This window comes from Hypanus sabinus, unplaced genomic scaffold (genome assembly GCF_030144855.1).
Source record: "Hypanus sabinus isolate sHypSab1 unplaced genomic scaffold, sHypSab1.hap1 scaffold_124, whole genome shotgun sequence".
NCBI classification, from domain to species: Eukaryota; Metazoa; Chordata; class Chondrichthyes; order Myliobatiformes; family Dasyatidae; genus Hypanus; species Hypanus sabinus.
The window spans coordinates 274,128-294,749 of record NW_026779303.1 but is presented as its reverse complement, the minus strand read 5'-3'; the positions used below and the strand labels follow the sequence as shown (position 1 = coordinate 294,749).

The 20,622-nt window shown below is 45.1% G+C and overlaps 2 protein-coding genes across 18 annotated transcripts in view; one reads left to right on the top strand and one right to left on the bottom strand.

Annotated features, from left to right (window-relative positions):
* The window catches only part of LOC132386651 (zinc finger protein 214-like), a 243,883-nt gene that overhangs the window by 63,754 nt on the left and 159,507 nt on the right, over nucleotides 1–20,622 (bottom strand). For 2 of the 5 annotated variants that reach the window (XM_059958967.1, XM_059958966.1), the window contains exon 3: nucleotides 13,145–14,414. The exons of 2 other annotated variants lie outside the window; for them this stretch is intronic. In XM_059958967.1, coding sequence (XP_059814950.1) covers nucleotides 13,156–14,025 — 870 coding nt within the window. In that variant the 5' untranslated portion in view covers nucleotides 14,026–14,414 and the 3' untranslated portion in view covers nucleotides 13,145–13,155. Of the gene's footprint in view, nucleotides 1–13,144; nucleotides 14,415–20,622 lie in introns of those variants that run through there. One more of the 5 variants, XM_059958968.1, reaches the window with a different exon arrangement.
* Nucleotides 1–20,622, top strand: part of LOC132386644 (zinc finger protein 239-like) — a 178,717-nt gene that overhangs the window by 8,184 nt on the left and 149,911 nt on the right. For 4 of the 13 annotated variants that reach the window (XM_059958943.1, XM_059958947.1, XM_059958942.1 and 1 more), the window contains one exon: nucleotides 607–2,650. The exons of 3 other annotated variants lie outside the window; for them this stretch is intronic. In XM_059958943.1, the coding sequence (XP_059814926.1) occupies nucleotides 928–2,469 (1,542 nt within the window). In that variant the 5' untranslated portion in view covers nucleotides 607–927 and the 3' untranslated portion in view covers nucleotides 2,470–2,650. Of the gene's footprint in view, nucleotides 1–606; nucleotides 2,651–3,885; nucleotides 3,922–8,981; nucleotides 10,414–13,058; nucleotides 13,164–16,665; nucleotides 18,678–20,622 lie in introns of those variants that run through there. 6 more of the 13 variants (XR_009509615.1, XR_009509614.1, XR_009509616.1 and 3 more) reach the window with 6 other exon arrangements.

Below are 20,622 nucleotides of genomic sequence, written 5' to 3'. Positions count from 1 at the left end.
TTTACCCTATCTTTACCCTCATAATGTTGTATACTTCTGACAAATACTCAAAGCAATGTATAATTTAATTGTTTATGTTTAGAGCATTTTTAGGTGTATAAGCTGATGAGGGGTATTGATCATGTGGATATCCACAGGTTTATTCCCAGGGCTGAAATCACTAACACGAGGGGACATAGTTTTAAGGTGCTTGGAAATATATACCGAGGGGATGTCAGGGGTAAGTTTTTTTACACAGAGAGTGGTGGGTGCGTGGAATGCACTGCCGGCTATTTGTGTGAGAGTGTTTCAGTTACTGTGGGGGAGGAACCCATGCAGCTCAGTGGGAACAGGGAATAATACCAATCGAGAGAGTCAAACTGAGCCAGGTCACAGATTGGAGATGGCAGAGATGACCCATTCTTATAGAGACAGGAAGAGCATCAGAGAGTTTAATGGTCATTCCAGATACCAGCACTGTGCCCAGTTAGAAGGTGATTTCTCTCTCCAAATTGGGTTAAACTTCACTGTAACAGTGTGATGTCAGAACACACCTTGACAACTCAAGTGATCTCAGCTGAAATGTTGTTCTGCACCAATTGATGGATTTTGTAAATCTTTTCACAGGTTAAAAATGACAAGGAATTTGTCTATGGGAATGTCTAACACAACACACATGTTTTGCTGTCTCTTTTGATATTTAAGAAGTGGAGCAAGGGATTCACTCGATTATCCTTCCTGCTCAGACTGTGGCGAGGGATTTACTCGGTCATTTCAATTGAAGGTACATCAGCAAGTTCACACCGGGACAAGGCCATTCACCTGTTCTGTTTGTGAGAAAGGATTCAGTCGTCTTCCCACCTGTGGACACACTAGTCAGATCACACTGGGCAGAAGCTCTTCATCTGCTGAATTTGTGGGGAAAGATTCATTTTGTCATCTAACCTAATGGCTCACCAGCGAGTTCACACCAGAGAGCGGCCATTCACCTGCTCAGACTGTGGGAAGAGATTCACTCAGTCATCCCAACTGAAGGCACATCAGAGAGTTCACACTGGAGAGAGACCATTCACTTGCTCAGAATGTGGGAAGGGATTCACTCAGTCATCCGACCTACTCACACACCAGTCAGTTCACACTGGCGAAAGGCCATTCACCTGCTCAGACTGTGGGAAGGGATTCACTCAGTCGTCCGCCCTAATGGCACACCGACGAGTTCACACTGGGGAGCGGCCGTTCACCTGCTCGAACTGTGGGAAGAGATTCACTCGGTCATCCCAACTGAAGGTACATCAGCGAATTCACACCGGGGAGAGGCCACTCACTTGCTCAGACTGTGGGAAGGGATTCACTCGGTCATCTAACCTAATGGCACACCAGCAAATTCACACCGGGGAGAGGCCGTTCACCTGTTCAGACTGTGGGAAGGGATTCACCTGCTCATCCCAACTGAAGGTGCATCAGCGAGTTCACACTGGAGAGAGACCATTCACTTGCTCAGAATGTGGGAAGGGATTCACTCAGTCATCCGACCTACTCACACACCAGTCAGTTCACACTGGCGAAAGGCCATTCACCTGCTCAGACTGTGGGAAGGGATTCACTCAGTCGTCCGCCCTAATGGCACACCGACGAGTTCACACTGGGGAGCGGCCGTTCACCTGCTCGAACTGTGGGAAGAGATTCACTCGGTCATCCCAACTGAAGGTACATCAGCGAATTCACACCGGGGAGAGGCCATTCACTTGCTCAGACTGTGGGAAGGGATTCACTCGGTCATCTAACCTAATGGCACACCAGCAAATTCACACCGGGGAGAGGCCGTTCACCTGTTCAGACTGTGGGAAGGGATTCACCTGCTCATCCCAACTGAAGGTGCATCAGCGAGTTCACACTGGGGAGAGGCCGTTCACCTGCTCAGAATGTGGGAAGAGATTCACTTGGTCATCCCAAATGAAGGTACATCAGAGAGTTCACACTGGAGAGAGGCCGTTCATCTGCTCGGACTGTGGGAAGGGATTCATTTGCTCATCCCAGCTGAAGGTACACCAGTCAGTTCACACTGGGGAGAGGCTGTACACTTGCTCAGTCTGTGGGAAGGGATTCACCCGGTCATCTCAGTTACTGAGACACCAGTCAGTTCACACTGGTGAGTGGCTGTTCACCTGCTCAGACTGTGGGAAGGGATTCACTGAATCATCTCAACTGAAGGTACATCAGAGAGTTCACACTGTAGAGAGGCCATTCACCTGCTCAGACTGTGGGAAGGGATTCACTCGGTCATCCGACCTACTGGCACACCAACGAGTCCACACCGGGGAGCGGCCATTCACCTGCTCAGACTGTGGGAAGGGATTCACTCGGTCATCCGACCTACTGGCACACCAGCGAATTCACACCGGGGAGCGGCCATTCACCTGCTCAGACTGTGGGAAGGGATTCACTCGGTCATCTAAGCTGAAGGTACATCAGCGAATTCACACTGGGTAGAGGCTGATCACCTGCTCAGACTTCGGGAAAAGATTTTCTCAGCCAAATCAACCAAGTAGGCATCATTGAGTTCTTACCGGGGAGTGTCCGTTCACCTGCTGTGAATGTGGTAAGCAATTAACTCAGTAATCAGACACAGACATACTTTATTATTCCTGAGGGAAATTGGGTTTCGTGACAGTCGCACCAACCAAGAACGGGAAATATAGCAATATGAAACCATAAATAATTAAATAATACTAAGTCAAGTATGCTGTTACGTACCCAGTAACTGGGTTAACAGACCAGCAGAAATGGAAGGATATGTTGGTGTCTGGTGGTTCTTTAACTAAAGGTGTTTATTCGTAAAATAAACCAAAGAGTATCAATAATGCAAATATACATATAAAACAGGTTAGCAATAATAAACAAGCTCTATCAATATCTAGGGGTAAATGAATAGTCATAAGAGAATATAAAGTTCAGTTCAGTTCGTCCATGCTGAGGTAGCTGTTGCTGTGCTGCAATTGGAGAGAGAGAGAGGGGGGCAGAAAGCGACCAAGAGATTGGGCAGCTGCAGCAAGCAAACCTTCTGTTGTCTTCTTATTCCGTTGTACCATTGTGGTCATTCGGTTATGACCCCTCCGTTCTCAGCTAGACTGTTCTTCAGTGGTGGACTCATCACCCTGGCATGACTGGACACACACACAAGTCCCCACCAGCCCTGCCGTCACACTGTGAGCCTTTGTGACCGATCTTCTGATTCGGTCCTCTAAGCCCCCACCTTCCTGTGGGTGCACAACACTCGGTCAGTGTCCACTGGTGTGTTTGAAGAGTGTCTCCCCAGACCCGTCTTTTATCCCCACTGACGGGGTATCAGCCATCCATCAACTCAATATGTCTATGTCCATCAAGCTAGGCCACTCCTGCTGTCTCTTCAGGAATGTTAACGAGCAAAGAAGTGTCCCGGCAGCAAAAGGTTTCGTTTACCTGTCCATCAGTGAAGCAGCCATAATACCTAAATCAGTCGTCTCTCTCTTATCTGTAGCAGATATCTCTACCTCTGTTCTTCATCTCTCTCTCACTCTCATTAGCTGCATAGTCCTCAAAGGGGGGGGGGGGGGGGGAAGGGTCAGCTCTGGACCCCATTTCCATCAGGTCTGTTCAGCACACATAACACCCCCACCCTTCAAAGAATCTTCACCGGGTTGAAAATTCACTAGTAAAGCACATTACAGAGTCTAATCTAATACAGAAGTGGTCTTTAACTACAAGGATAACACAGGTATACTTTCAAATTAACACCTGGATAAACAATCAGCAATTACATTGTCATTTCCCTTTACATTTTGTATTTTAATATCAAATTCTTGTAACAACAGACTCCAACTAAATAACCATGTATTTTTATTCTTCATGTTTGTCAAAAATACCAAGGGGTTGTGATCAGTATAGACTATCACTGGTTTCTACACTGGACAAATGTCGACCTCAAATTGCTGTAATGCCAGGGTAAGTGACAGTAATTCTTTTTCTACAGTGGAGTTAATTCTTAGCTTAGGTGTATATCATAAAGAGTGAACCAATACATGTGTGATTATAATGTAGTACATTACAGAAGTTTGTGCAAATAGTAATCTCTGGTTTACTGCTAAACCTCACTTTCAGTCAACCTGCTATGATATCATCTTTAACTTTCACAAGCTTCGTCCAGAAAAACAAAGCTGATCACCAAATAAACTAAGCCCATTTTCTGAACTTCCACACCCACTCATTAATTTTAAGCAGGTCATTAATTTTATCTTCAGGATATTTAATTTGATTAGTTTCCTTGATGACACTAGCAGATGGTCTCTCTGGGCCAAAACAACACTTTAAGTTCTGCCTCTCCAAATCACATACTTGAGCAACATCACCAAGTTGTTTATCCTTAAATTTCAAAACAAACATCTTGTTAACAAACCATTGTTTAGTTAACGGTCTCTTCCCTTTGCACAACAGTCCTGGAACCAAACCCGAATTTACATTTACTTTATTCAAAAGTCGAGTAACACTTTTTCCCTCAGTATCTTCAATAACATCCATCTCACCAGCTTTTATCTCATCACTGACTTTTAATACACGTGACTGAGAATCCTCACTCTCTACTGGTGCCAAGGTTAACCCTTTCTTCATGGAACCAAGTCCATTTGACCCAAAAGGATTGCATTCCTTTTTAACCAAATCAGACATTTCAGACCTTTCCTGAGTCTCCACACAAGGTTCAGTAACCTGAACACAGGCCAATGGGACAACTGCCTCTTCTAGGCTTTCAATACCAGTCCCAGTTTCAAATTCCAAGTTCCCCTTATCCTCCCAGTTACTCTCTGGGCAACACCCATCTGGAGTAAACTCAACCTTGCAGGTTAAAACAACCTCGTCTGCTAACCCAGCGGACTCCCTCAAGGTAGCGGCATCCTTTTCATCTCGGAAAGCCTTTGCATTATTGAGAACACACTTAAATTCTTCAACTACAACCAGCTCTGTCAATCCAGAAACATCATCCGTGTCCAACCCTGGACCTTCTAACTGCCACATCTGTTCCTCATCTTGGCTCTGTGCCTCCATAAATTCCTTGCTCACTCCAAAATGTCCACCCAGGGGTATCTTATGGGCCAATTTCAAGATTCTGTTCCTTGACAACACTGACTCTGCTTTGTCTCCCTTACTTTCTTTAGCCCCACTATTCTCCGTTTTACCATCCTCCAACCTCTCCTGGTACGGGGCTGGTAAAAACGTCTCAGCTAAATCAAGGTTGGACTCGGCTAAATCAGGGGTTGTCTTAACAGCTTTCCTCGACATTCTTCTGGTGACTGCACCTGCGGGATTAAATTCAGGAACTATGGGCGGGGGCTCAGTCCTGGCAGGCTTACTCGTGAGCTGAACTGCAGAGAACACATCCCCCCCGGCCAGGTCATTCCCGAGTAAGACATCTACATGGGGTATCGGGAGTGCAGCCCGTACCCCTGTCATGACTGGTCCAGATACCAGGTCACTCTTCAGAAATACTTTATGTAACGGTATGGCCTCAGTTCCTTTTCCAACCCCTTCTATCACGTTCACGTCACCAGTATCTGCCTCACTATTGAATTCCAATGCTCTGCTTAGGATTAAGGACTAAAAAGCCCCAGTGTCTCTCTAGATTCTTACTGGCACTGGGGGTGACCCCTCCCTCACAGGTACCAACCCGGTTGAAAGGGATTTCTCACATCCCTCCTGAACTCGGTTTAGCTCCTCTTTTAACGGCATTTCAACCGGCTTAACACAGCCCGTCGGCGCGGTCGCCTTTCCTTTCCCCGTCTCCTTCTTTGGAGCAAAGCACTTAGATGCTATGTGGCCAGATTTCCCACTGTTATAACACACACCGCTAGGAGACCTGCCAGACGGCTTTTCCTCCTTGTCTTTTCCGGTAGACCCCGGCTTAGTCTCAGACTTAGCCGTTAGGCTTTCTCTACCACCCCTACTACTCCTGTGGTAGCACTTATTTGGGGAAAATTTCATTTGATGGGTTAAGGCGTATTCATCTGCTAGCTTGGCAGATTCTGATATGGACTTATTCTTCTTCTCATTCAGGTATCTCCGGACATTATCCGGAACACAATCTTTTAATTCTTCAATCAGGATCATCTTTCGTAGGCAGTAGAAATCCTCCTCAACCCCTTCTGCAGCGCACCAACGGTCAAAGTACACACACTTGTCGTATGTAACCTCTGTGAACATCTGATTCCACTGCTTCCTTAAGTCCCTGAACTCTTGTCTATAGGCTTCAGGTGCCAGCTCATAGGCCTGAAGGATAGCCAGTTTTGCTTCCTCATAATCCTCTGCAGCCTCCATAGACAACACTGCATATGCACGTTGAGCCTTCCTTTTAAGTACACTTTGTAACAACACCACCCACTTATCTCTAGGCCACTTCTGGTTCACGGCCACTTTTTCCCTACAGGAAAGTGTTCTAACAACTCTGCCTTGAATATCTGCATCGTGACATAATGTTCAGCTATCTTACGTTGCATCTCTGCCATCATCATCCCTTTCTTAACCTCCTTGAATTCCAAGGACTCCACCATTTCCCAAAACTCAGACTTTTTAGCCTTCTTTAATGCCACAAAGTCTGGACTTAACAGAAACTCGTCAACATCCATTTCTGCTGCCTGTCTTTCTGGTTTCTCACACAACCAGATCAGATAAGGGAAATCTATCATTTTAGCTAAAGGCGTTTATTAGTAAAATAAGCAAAACAGTATCAATAATACAAATACACATATAAAGCAGGTTAACAAAAATAAACATAGAAGTGTAGGAATAATAATCAATAATAAGAAACAAGCTCTATCAATGTCTAGGGTTAAGTGGAAACCAGTCCAAGACCAGCCTATTGGCTCAGGGTGTCTGAAACTCTGAGGGAGGAGTTGTAAAGTTTGATGGCCACAGGCAGGAATGACTTCCTATGACGCTCAGGTTTACATCTCAGTGGAATGAGTCTCTGGCTGAGTGTACTCCTATGCCTAACCAGTACTTTATGGAGTGGATGGGAGACATTGTCCAAGATGGCATGCAACTTGGACAACATCCCCTTTTCAGACACCACCGTCAGAGAGTCCAGTTCCACCCCCACAACATCACTGGCCTTACGAATGAGTTTGTTGTTTCAGTTGGTGTCTGCTACCCTCAGCCTGCTGCCCCAGCACACAACAGCAAACACGATAGCACTGGGCACCACAGACTCATAGAACATCCTCAGCATCGTCCGGCAGATGTTAAAGGACCTCAGGAAATAGAGACGGCTCTGACCCGTCTTGTAGACAGCCCCAGTGTTCTTTAATCTAACCACATGTAACTCTCGCTTTGGCCCTCAGCTTAATATGGGGGGTGATAGACCCGCAGCCCGGCCAAACTAAAGAAATCTCGTTTTGGTGGATGCTGTGTGCCGTGTCCCCTGTAGTAAATCAGTACCCTGAAATACAAAACAGTACACAATATGTGATTAAATGATTGAGCTTTATAATTCTTACTTTGACCCCAGGGTTAGTAAAGAAAACAAAAAAAAAAGAAAAAGGGTCCAGTCTCTCCATTCACGTCTTCTCATCTCTCCCCAGCAAAAGAGCACAAAATCTCTCTTCCAAACTCACAAGAAAGAACATTTCTCTCATTGGATAGCCTCGCACTGTCACCTCTAGTCATAACCTAAACATTGTTATACTTGTGACAGACTACCAGTTTCACACTGGGGAGAAAGTTTCAATAGGCTGCATGCTGGATATTTGTCCATCACTGTTGCTGAATGCAAGTTCGAGACTGACTGTCGGTGCTGAACTCTGCAATTATTGCTGCTGCTCACCACACCCAGTCCTGCACCCTGGTCACTGGGCATGGGAGGAGTTTTTTCTGCAGCACATTCACCTTTAATGGGACGGGAGTTTAATATTCTGGGTCTAAGACAAATAAATCAGTTCTATGTTAAACTCTGTCTTGGTGAATTTACAACACACCTAGTGTACAGTAGAGAGTCAACTCGGGCCAGCTGGACCCAGTGATTCTGTCCACAACAGTCCTTGTAAATCCTCCGGTTTTCCCCCTCTCACTCTCCCTGTGGTGATGGGTTCCTAACAGTCACCACTCTGTGGGTGAAAAGGTTTCCCTTGAATTTTCTGCTGACTGAAGAAGTCGAGCTGACTGCAGTTCTGTCTGAGATGTTCTTCAGTTAAACTCCTTAATCACATCTCATTTCCACATTATGGGTCACTTTCCCTGCTTCTAAAGTGTTGTTAGAGAACACCACTGTTCTCTAAAAACTGAAAGCAGAATGGGAAACGATTAGTTGAATGCTCAATGAAGCAGGGTCGGAAACCAGAGGCGAGTCTGCACAGGGCAGAGTTTGGGGGTCTGGATGATATTTGACGTAAGAACATATGATGAGAAGGGGATCAGCAGCAGAATGAGGCAATGAATGACAGAGTAGCAACATTTGGAAGCTGATTGACAGAGAAAATAATTTGGTTGTCCGATGACACAAACAATACCTGGGGTGCGGTGCTCCACTGGTTGAGGAACACGTGTGTGTTGGGAATGGTTTTATCTGTTGGGGGAGTTGTTCCTGTTTGTTTATCCTGTAATATTATATCTGGATGGTTCTTATGGATTGTCCTATCTGAAATAATGTATTGATTATCATCTAATTTGCAAGATTTTGACACTAAAACTGTATTGGGCTTGAATTTATTGTACCTTTATGAAGTGATGGAGGGCATTCATGAGTTTGTATTTTAAAGCAAGATTTTAGTGAATGATATTTGCCATTTCTTTGTAACTTTGTAAGTAATCAGATTGAGTAAATCTGCTGCAGGATCCTGGAATGTGTTGGATTGTGTCTGATTTCTCTGGCATTTTCTGCACTAACTTCCTCATTTGTTAATATTTCATGTATTTTTGATGTTTCCCCCCTTTTGTCAAACAACTTGTCCTGTATTTCTGCAAGGAACTCCTTTGTTTTTTAGGGGGAGAGGTCTCCAACTCTCAGTCAGGTGCTCAAGGCTTCCTTGTCACCACCTAGTCTACTCAGATCATTGGGATGTCTCCCATGGAGGGTCATACTCATTCCACTGGTTAAAGTTTTCTTCCGGAGTGATGATTGATTGTTCTGAGTTGGCCTCTCATGTACGTGTTCTGGTCTGTATTTCTTATCACGATTGCAAATACACACATGGAGTGCTGAATCCTGTTCATTTTTGATGAAAATATATACTTAAAAGTATTATCTGACTGTTTTTTCGTTTTTTTTATTGAAGTTCATCATAAAACAAAAATTTCCAGAAGATGTATTTCAGACATTGTAAATATATATCATATAATCATATATGCCACAAATCCCCACATAGAATTTATCTGAGGTATACACTTCTATAAGTGTGAAAGAAAAAACAAGCAAAAGGAAAAAAAAAACTATGTACAAGTAGGGAGTGATCTTTTTTTATAACATATTCATTGATTTGTGAGAATAAAAGCAGGCCTAGAGGGATTATGTAGTTAAACCATTTTTCCCAGTATGAATCAATTTGTTCCAGATTATGATTATCTTCTCCATCTTGTCCATTGTAATTTCCATCCATGCATTTAAAGTTGGGCTCTCCTGTGATAACCATTTCCTAGTAACAGTCTTTTTACCAGCTGCCAACAATATATTCATTAAATATTTATCTTTTTTCAACCATTGAGGTATACATCCAAAATATATGGTCTTACTCCCCAAGGGTATTTCATATCTAACGATGCCATGTAGGGCATTGTGTATCCCCCTCCAATAGCTTTTGATAACAGGGCAGTCACAAAAAATATAATAATGATTTGCATTTCAATGTCCACAGTTTCTCCAGCAAACAGTGATGTTACTATCATAATGGGATTTCTGGGAGGGTGTAATGAAATATCTTATCAAGTTTTTCCATCCGAACTCCCTCCATTTCTGAGAACTGGTACACTTCCATTGATACCTCCATATTATTGTCCATTCTTCCTCAGATATAATTATCCCTCCTTCCTTCTCCCATTTTGTTTTAATGTTTGAAGTCAAATATGTTTTAAGATTTGACAAACTCTTATACATGCTTGTAATAATTCTACTACCGTTATCTGAATTATATGCTTTTCTAAATAGCTCTATCATGCATGTGCTTGCCTTGGATACAATTTTAAGCATCCTATTTACATACTGTCACAGTATTCCTTCTTTCATTATGTTGCAAAGAACTGTTATTCCTTTAGCTGTCCAGTCCTTAAATCTAGCATCCAATTTATTTGGTGTAAAATCTGAGTTATATGCACACCATTGAAGAATTGCAGTATCTCCCTCGAGATTATATTCTTTTATAATAGTTTTCCATATTAAGAGTCAATTTCACCCATGGATTATCAATAGTATTTATGTACCTTTGCAAGTTATTATCAGCCAAAACTGCTTGTATGGGGATGGGAAGTACCCGCTCCTCAATGTTTTTCCATTGAGCGTCATACGATGGGTTGCTCCAGCATATCACAGCTCTCAACTGTGCTGCAAAATAATAACCTCGAAGAGAAGTTAGGCCGCATCCACCCTTTTCCTTTGCTAATTGCAAAGTTTTGAGATGAACTCTAGGCCTTTTACCTTGCCAAATATACCTTGATAACATCTTGTTCCATTCATTCAATTGATTTTGATTAATCTCTATTGGTAGGGTCTGAAAGAGCTATATCAGTCTGGGCAGTGTATTCATTATAATAGACTCACTCCTTGAACAGAAACTAAAAGAAAGGAATCAGGTTCCATCTTGCTATATATTCCTTAATGTTCTTTTTATATAAAGGCTGATAATTACATTCTGATAATGTTGCCTAATCTTTTAGCATAATGATGCCCAAATATTTGAAAGACTCTGTTTGCCAAGCCCGGGGTTATCTACTTTCAATTTCTCTTGCTGGGCTGTAGTAATATGAAAGTAATTGGGTTTTATCTATGTTGATCTTGTATCCTGATAATTGACCATATTGTTCAAAGGATTGCATCAATCAGGTAAAGAGTATGTTGGTTGCCCTAGATAGATCAAAATGTCATCCACGTAACAAGCCAATTTATGCTCTGTCCCTTTACTAGTAATTCCCCACTTTGTCTGATGTATTGAGCTAATGGCTCCAGATATAATGCGAAGAGTAGTGCTGACCATGCAAAACCCTGTCTCGTGCCCCTTTCTAGGGTAAGACTATTTGATTAAATATCCATTGATTTTAATCCTAGCGGTAGGGTTGTCATATCGTGCCTGTATAGTTTTAATAATTGTTATGGAAACCAAATCTATGTAAAACTCTGTAAAGAAAATTCCAATTAACCGAATCAAATGCCTTTTCAGCATCCACGCTTATCACTATTGCTTTGATTTTATTTTTTTGTGTACATGATCCATAATGTGAAGTATCCTTCGAATATTGTGCAAACACGAGGAAATCTGCAGATGCTGGAAATTCAAGCAACACACACAAAATGCTGGTGGAACACAGCAGGCCAGGCAGCATCTATAGGGAGAAGCACTGTCAACGTCTCTGGCCAAGACCCTTCATCAGAACTAACAGAAAGGAAAGATACTAAGAGATTTGAAAGCAGTTGGGGGAGGGGGAAATGCGAAATGATAGGAGAGGACCGGAGGGGGTGGAGTGAAGCTGAAAGCTGGACAGGTGATTGGCAAAAGTGATACAGCGCTGGAGAAGGGAAAGGATCATGGGACAGGAGGCCTAGGGAGGAAGAAAGGTGGAGGGGAGCACCAGAGGGAGATCGAGAACAAGTGGAGTGATGGGCAACTAAGCATGTCAGGGATGAGGTAAGAAGGGGAGGAGGGGCATTAACGGAAGTTACAGAAGTCAATATTCATGCCTTTCTTTCTCCCTTATCACTATTGCTTTGATTTTTTTTTGTATATGAATTTGTATACAAGTTCCCTCTCTTCAGCAAGAGTCATTACTTTGCCGCCCGGCTGGCAGTTTCCGCAGCCGCAACCCCCGCATTTTTGCTCGCATGCTGCGCCAATACTATCCCACTTCCGATTTCCACACTCCATTTCCATAGCGGTTTTCTAGAACACAGAAGATGTCATCTGTAGTTTTATAAGTTTTGAGGCGAAGGTCTCTTCTGACTTTGTCGTCAACACTGTCCAACAGTTGAACCTTTTCCACCTCTCTTGAACCGGTTGGCTCTCTCTGCCTCTGGAGTGCTTCCCAGTCCTTTCTCCACCTGTGAAAATGCTGCCAGTAAACTTGGGAAGGGCCGTCGGTTTCAGTCTGATGGCTGGCGTGGAAAAATTGGAGGAAAAGCCCAATGCCGTCGGTGTTAGTCTTTCAGCATCCTCCTTTCTCCTTGCCTGTATGAAGTGGGCCTTCTTGGAAACCAGCTTGGGGATTTGGAGTTCGAGCCCCTTTAGGCGACTCTGAAGGTGCTTCCGATCCCCTGGCCGGTTCCATCGTTCCCACCTCCTTCGCTGTCTTTACCAGTCCTTGCAGGTGGGTAAGCATGAAGCCGTCCGCCTCCTGGTGGCCATCAGGTTGTACAGCAGTGACGTCTTCACATTCATCCTCTGCTGCTTGTAGTGCTATGAGCAACTCAACATTTCCAAAGTTGGTCCAAAGAGTCTCCAGGATCAGCCTTCTGATTTCCTTCAGTTTCAACTCACACTCATTTGCCGTCTTTGCCAGCTCGGCTTTTTGCTGTTCAGTTAACACAGCTACTTTCTCTGTGTTCAGCTCCACCTCCCGTTCTGCAGTGAGTCCGGCCTCCGCATCATCATTGGCTTTCATGACTTCCTCGGCTTCTATTGTGAGTTTATTGAAACTCACTCTGAGCTCCTCTTCAGACATGTCTTCGTAGGTCCTGGTAATACTGTTGGCCAGATGAGAAAACAATCTTTTTGCTGTCATTCTCTCTAGCTTGAGTTGCTCAACTGATTTCCCAATAGCTTGATCAGCCATGTCTGATTCCCTCTGCAGGTGAAAGTACAACTTTTTAGTGATGCTTTGATGTTTTTTTTTATCTCAACTTGATTTCCTTCCTTTTTCAGGACTCCAGGTTATTGCTCTTGCTGTTCCAGCTCAAAGCTCCCAGATTTCTGTTTCCTGGTCAAACAGTTTTGTCAAGTCTGAGCAGGTGAACGGCCTCTACCCAGTGTGAACCTGCTGGTGTATTTCGAGACCAGATGACCGAGTGAATCCCTTCCCACAGACTGAGCAGGAGAATGGCTTCTCCCCAGTGTGAACTCGCTGATGTACCAGTAGGGTAGATGACTGAGTGAATCCCTTCCCACATTCTGAGCAGGAGAATGGCTTCTCCCCAGTGTGAACTCGCAGGTGTTCAAGTAGGTGGGATGACCGAGTGAATCTCTTCCCACATTCTGAGCAGGTGAACGGCTTCTCCCCAGTGTGAACTCGCTGATGTACCAGTAGGGTAGATGACTGAGTGAATCCCTTCCCACAGACTGAGCAGGTGAACGGCTTCTCCCCAGTGTGAACTCGCTGATGACTCTGTAGTTTGGATGACTGAGTGAATCCCTTCCCACAGACTGAGCAGGTGAACAGCCTCTCACCAGTGTGAACTCGCTGATGTACCTTCAGATTAGATGTGTAAGTGAATCCCTTCCCACAGTCTGAGCAGGTGAACAGCCGCTGCCTGGTATGAACTCGCTGATGTTTCAGTCTGCTGGATGAATCAGTGAATCCTTCCCCACATTGTAAGCAGGTGAACGGCTTCTCCCCAGTGTGAACTCGCTGATGTCTCTGCAGGTTGGATAACTGAGTGAATCCCTTCCCACATTCGGAGCAGGAGAATGGCTTCTCCCCAGTGTGAACTCGCAGGTGTTCAAGTAGGTGGGATGACCGAGTGAATCCCTTCCCACATTCTGAGCAGGTGAACGGCTTCTCCCCAGTGTGAACTCGCTGATGTCTCTGTAGGCTGGATAACTGAGTGAATCCCTTCCCACATTCTGAGCAGGTGAACGGCCGCTCCCCGGTGTGAACTCGCTGATGAGCCATTAGGTCAGATGACCGAGTCAATCCTTCCCCACAAATTCAGCAGATAACCAGCCTCTGCCCAGGGTGAACTGCCTGGTGTGTCCACAGGCGGGAAGACCGACTGAACCCCTTCCCACACACAGAATAGTTGAATGGCCTTGCCCAGTGTGTAGCTTCAGTTGAGATTACTGAGTGAATCCATTCCCACTGTCTGAGCAGGAGAACGGTCTCTCCCCTGTGTAAAATGACGGACGTGTCAGTTGGTCAGATGACCGAGTGAATCTCTCCCCACAGTCTGAGCAGGAAGGATGGTTGATTGAATCTCTTGCTCCTTAAATATCTAAACAGAGACAGCACAACTGGTGTGTTGTGTTTGAATTCCCATAGACAAATTCCTTGTCGTTTTTAACCTGTAAAAAAATTTAAAATCCATCAGTGGGTGAAGGACAACATTTGATATGAGATCACTTGAGTTGCCAAGGTTTGATTTGGTATCACACTGTTACAGTGAAGTTCAACACAAGTTGGAGAGCGAAATCATCTTCGAACCGGGCACAGTGCTGGTATCTGGAAAAACCCACAAACTCTCTGATGCTCTATAAGGGTGGGGTACTTCTGCCATCTCCAATATGTGACGGCTCAGTTTGACTCTCTTCAATGGTATTATTCCCTGTTCCCACTGAGCTGAAAGGGTATCAGGCCCCACAGTAACAGAAACCCTCTCATGGCGCATCAGCGCCAGACTTTGAGATGAAAGGTCCTGAGTTCGAATCCGGCCGGCTCCCCTGCACGCATTCCATCCGTGCTGGGTTATGAGCTGGTGATCTCTTTGGCCCCTCACCCAGCAGAAGGTAATGGCAAACCACTGCAGTAACTTGCCTCAACGTTAGAGAGACATGGAGAAACTCTGGAATTGAGGATTTCTCCTACTCAGATATATGGTTGGTCTGCACAGCTCTTAAAGGAATTCGAGTGAATGATAGTATTATTTATGGTTCTTGTCATGGAAAAGTACAACACAGAAACAGGCCCAGTTTGTGTTGAACTATTTAAACTTTCTACTCCCATACCCCTTTCATCCAAGTACCTATGCAAACCTCTTAAATTTTGAAATTGAGCTCGCATGCACCACTTCTGCTGGCTGCTCATCCCACACCCGGATCTGTGTGAAGAATTTTCCCCTCATGTTCCAATTAACCTTTCACCTTTCACCCTTAACCCATGGCTTCTGGTTGTAGTCCCACCCCATCTCAGTGGAGAAAGCCAGCTTGCATTTACCCCATCTATAACCCTCATAATTGTGGTATACCTCCATCAAATCTCCCCTCAATCTTCTACATTCCAAGGAATAAAGTCCTGACCTGTTTCAGTCTCTCCTTATAACCCAAGTCCTCCAGACCTGGCATTTCTCTGAAATCTCTGAACCCCTTTTACATCTTTCCTGTAGGTTGATGACCAAAACTGCACTCAATACTCCAGATTAGGCATCACCAATGTCTTGTACAAAGTCAACATAACATACCATCCAGTACTTTGGTTTATGAAGGACTATGTGCCAAAATCTTTCTTTCCGTCCCTATCGAACTGTGACACCACTTTTAGTGAAACATAGACCTGTATTCCCAGATCCCTTTCATCAACAACACTCCTCCATGTCCGACCAGTCACTGTGTAAGACCCACCCTGGTAGGTCCTACCAACATGCAACATCTCGCACTTCTCTGCATTGAATTCCATTTTCCATTTCTCAAGCCATATTTCCACCTGGTCCAGTTCGCACTACAAGCCATGATAGTCTTATCACAGTCCGCTGAATCCCCAGTCTCTGTTTCATCCTCCAATTTGCTGATCCCTAACCATCTTATCATCCAGATTACTGATATAGATGACAAACAACAACAGATCCAGCACTGATCCCTGTGGCTCACCACCAGTCACAGGTTCCAGTCAGAGAGGCAACCATCTGCTACCATACTGGCTTCTCCCACAGACAGTGTCTCATCCAATTTACTGTCTCATCTTGAATGCTGAATGACTGAACCTAATTGACCAACCTCCCATATGAGACTTTGTCAAGTGCCTTGCTAAAGTCCATGTAGGCAACATCCACTGCCTTGCCCTCAGCCACATTCCTGATAACTTCCTCGAGAGACTCTGTAAGACTGGTTAGACATGACCCACCATGCACAAAACCATGCTGTCTATCCTTAATCAGTCCACATCTATCCAAATACTTATATATCCGGTTCCTGCACATATGTTCTAATAACTTTCCCACTACTGATGTCACGCTCACTAACGTAACATTTTCTCGTTTCTCCTTACAGCCCCTCTCGAACAGTGGAACAACATTGTCTGTCCTCCAATCCTCCAGTACCTCACCTGGCACTAAGGATTATTTCAATATCTTTGCTTGGACCCCAAAAATTTCTGCACTTGTGTTCCGCAGGGTCCTTGGGAACAACTAGTCAGGCTCTGGGGATTTATCCATGCTAATTTGCCTTAAGACAGCAAACACCTCCACCTCTGTAATCTGTCCATGCTCTCTGAATTTGATGCTGCCTTGCCTCACCTCTATCGACTCTGTGTCCATCTCCTGAGTAAATACGGATGCAAAACTACTATTTAAAACCACCCCTATCTATTTTGTCTCCCGTACAGATTACCATTCTGATCGGCCAGAGTGGGCATGTTTCTGTTCTGACCTTCTCCATGTTTCTGTGACAGAGAAGCTGGCCAAACCTGACTGGAAGGGGAGTCTGGTAGGAAGGACGATGGAGCAGCAATGGCTGGAGTTTCTGGGAGCAACTCGGGAGCTGAGTGATAGACACATCCCAAAGAAGTGGAAACATTGGAAAGGCAGGAGGACACAACTGTGCCTGAAATGAGATGCAAAAGCCAACATAAAAGCCAAAGAGAGGGCAAATAATAGAGCAAAAAACATTGGGAAGCTTTAAGAAACCAACAGAAGGCAACTAAAGCAAGTCAGATGAGCTCAGGGTGTGGGAGTATGATATTGTAGTCATTAATGTGTCTTGGTAGCACCCAACAGCCTGAGGAATTTAGAGGAACAAAATATCCGGGGCCTCGATATCAGTTGAAAACAAAGGTTCCCTGCACCAGTTACCTTTCAACATTTATTTTGGTAGGTGCATACAAACTCTGCACCCTCAAAATTTCACTTCTGAAGAACCCCCACTTACCAAGTACTCCTTTGCAGAAAACAGCCTGTCCCAGTCCACACTTTTCAAATCCTTGCAAATACCATAAACATTGATCTTTCTCCAATTTAGAATCTCAAGAGAGGTCCAGACCTCTGTTTTTCCGTACTTACTTGGAATCTCATGGCATTATGATGACTATACACAAAGTGTTCCCATTCACTAATTTTTGTCACCAGCCCTAGATCGTTTCCCAACAGCTTATTGCACAATTCTACGCCGGATGTTTTACGTACTGATTAAGGAGCATTTGACAAGCTCTACCCCAGCTAGTCCTTTTACAGTATGGGAGTCCCAGTCAATATATGGAAAGTTAAAATCACTTACTATATCAACTTTTTTTTCTTGGTATAGTCTGTGAATTCTCTACAAATTTGTTCCTCCAGATTCCTCAGACTGTTGGGTGCAACCAATTCCCAGTAATGCCTACGATATCACAATTCCATGCCCTGGGCTCATCTGGCTTTCCTACGATGCTTCTTGCATTGTGATTTCCACAGCTCAACACATCCATCGCACCAGGCTCAAGCATTTGATGCTGACTCTGTCTGAGCTCTGAACAACATCTGTCTGGTGTCAAGAAAACAACCTCTCCCTCAATGTCAGAAAAACCTCTGATGCTGAATTTTGTGATGAGGACGCAGGAAAGGTTTTCTTCTGATGACTCTTCCATGAAGGTCATGTTTGTGCAGGTGTCGCTGTACAGTAGAACAGTGCACCACCAGTTCAGAGTCTGCTAAATCTTCCTGAATGTTTTTTACAGTCAAACGGGGGTTTTGATTTGCCTTTCTAGCAATCCTACGAGTAGCTCTTTCGGAAACTTTTCTTGGCCTTCCAGACATCAACTTGACCTCCACCGTTCCTGTTAACTGCCAGTTCTTAATTACATTATGTACTGAGGAAACAGCTACCTGAAAACGCTTTGCTATCTTCTTATAGCCTACTCCTGCTTTGTGGGCATCATTTTTTTTAACTTTCAGAGTGCTCAGCGGCTGCTTAGAGGAGCCCATGGCTGCTGATTGTTGGGACAAGGTTTGAGGAGTCAGGATATTTATAAAGCTTTGCAATTTGTACAGCCTGGCCTGTCCTAATGATGATTGCAAACAAGCCATAGCCCTAACAAGCTAATTCAGGTCTGAGACCTTGGTAAAATTTAACTGAGAGCTCAAATCTCTTAGGGTGCCCGAACTTTTCCTTGGTGCTCCTTTCCCTTTTTTCTCCCACTCTAAAATTGTACAAAACAGAAATAATACACTAAACTCCTGATGAAGGGTTTCGGCCTGAAACTTCGTTACTACCTCCTCCCATAGATGCTGTCTGGCCAGCTGAGTTCTGCCAGCATTTTGTGTTTTTAATAATACACTAATCTTGCTTAAAATGTTGAATATTTTGTCTTTAATTTTGAGACTTTTGGAGACCAGTTCACCTTCTACTCACTGAACTATTCACAGTAACAGGAAGTTTGACCACTGGTGCCCAGCCGTTTGCATACCACTGTATGGGATGGGGTGGAGAGTGCGGGGTGTGACGGGAGAAAGGGGGAGGAGAAGGAGGACTGACAGGGAGTGAAGAGGGAGAACGCGTGGGGTGAGTGGTAGATTTAGAGGATGAGAAAGAGGGGAAGACAATGTGGGATACGGGAGACAGCAGGGAGTGTTTGAGAGAGGGGAGAGGGTGGGATGTAGGGAGAGAGAGAGAGAGGTTGAGAGCTGGAAATGGAGGTGGTTACAGAGTGGCGGAGGTGAGTGAGTGAGAGACAAGTTTGATTGAGGTGCGTGAGAGAGGAGGAGATGTAGAGGGGAAGACAGAGGGCGACTGATATTGAGAGTGGGATGGCGGGTGATAGGGGTAGGGACAGGGATTGTGGAATGGGAGAGAGAATGGAAGAGAAACAGATGGAGAGACGGATAGAAGGGGAGAGAGTGAGAGAGAAATGAAAAGAGGCATGACAGAGTGAGGAGATGAAGAGAAACAAGAGAGGAGTACGATTTATTACTAGAGGGGTAGAGAGAGTGACAAAAAAGGAGAGCGCGAGGAAAGGGGTGAAAGAGAGTGGGAGGCTGGTCAAGTAGCAGTGTAACTGAGAGGGATAGGGAAGAGAGAAGCGGGAGGGAGAGAGGCGGTGAGGAAGCACGGATGATTGAGAGGGGTGATGATAAGGAAGGGGTGAGGGAGAGTTGAGAGTGAGGGAGAGAGGGAGCAGGAAGGGAGGGCTGGAGTAGAGGGCCCTATGAGGAAGACGGACTGTGAGGAGGGTGTGGAGAGGGAAATGGGGTAAGTAGCTCGGGGTGAGGGAGAAAGGCAAGGAGATTGGTGTGTATGATCTGAATTGTTAGATTAACTATTTATCCAGTCCCCAGTTGCAGGGTCATTAATCACGTATGTTCACAAGTCACCGAACAAATCCATCATGGGATTACGGTTCCATGCTGGGAATTATGAGTGTGAGGGCAGCTTGCTGTTCTCGGTGTCGGATGTGGGAGGTCCTGGAGTTTCCTAGCATCCCGGACGTTAACATCTGCGCCGGGTGAGCCGAGCTGCAGTTCCTAAGGGACTGTGCCAGGGAACTGGAGCTGCAGCTCGATGACCTTCGTCTGGTCAGGGAGAGCGAGGAGTTGATAGAGAGGAGTTACAGGCAGGTGGTCACACCGGGGCCATGGGAGGTAGACAAGTGGGTCACGGTTAGGAGGGGAAGGGGAAGAGTCAGGTACTAGAGAGTACCCCAGTGGCTGTACCCCTTGACAATAAGTACTCCTGTTTGAGTACTGTTGGGGGGGGGTCAGCCTATCTGGGGGAAGCAACAGCGGCCGTGCCTCTGGCACAGAGTCCGGCCCTGTAATTCAGAAGGGTAGAGAAAGAGAAGGCAGTAGCAATAGGGGACTCAACAGTTAGGGAGTCAGACAAGCGATTCCGTGGATGCAGTCAGGAGACGCGGATGGTAGTTTGCCTCCCTGGTGCCGGGTCTGGGATACTTCTGATCGCGTCCAAGATATCCTGAAGTGGGATGGTGAGGAGCCAGAGGTCGTGGTAGATATAAGTACCAATTACATAGGTAGGAAAAGGGAAGAGGTCCTGAAAGGAGAATATAGGGAGTTAGGAAGGGATTTGAGAAGAAGGTCCGCAAAGGTAGTAATCTCGGGATTACTGCCTGTGCCACGTGGCAGTGACAGCAGTCATGGAATGAGGTGGAGGATAAATGTGTGGCTGAGGGATTGAAGCAGGGGGCAGGGATTCAAGTTTTTGGATCATTGGGACCTCTTTTGGGACAGGTGTGACCTGTACAAAAAGAACGGGTTGCACTTGAAAGCTAGGGGGACCAATATCCTGGCGGGGAGATCTGTGGAGGCTACTGGGGAGACTTTAAACTAGAATGGTTGGGGGGGTGGGAATCAGATTG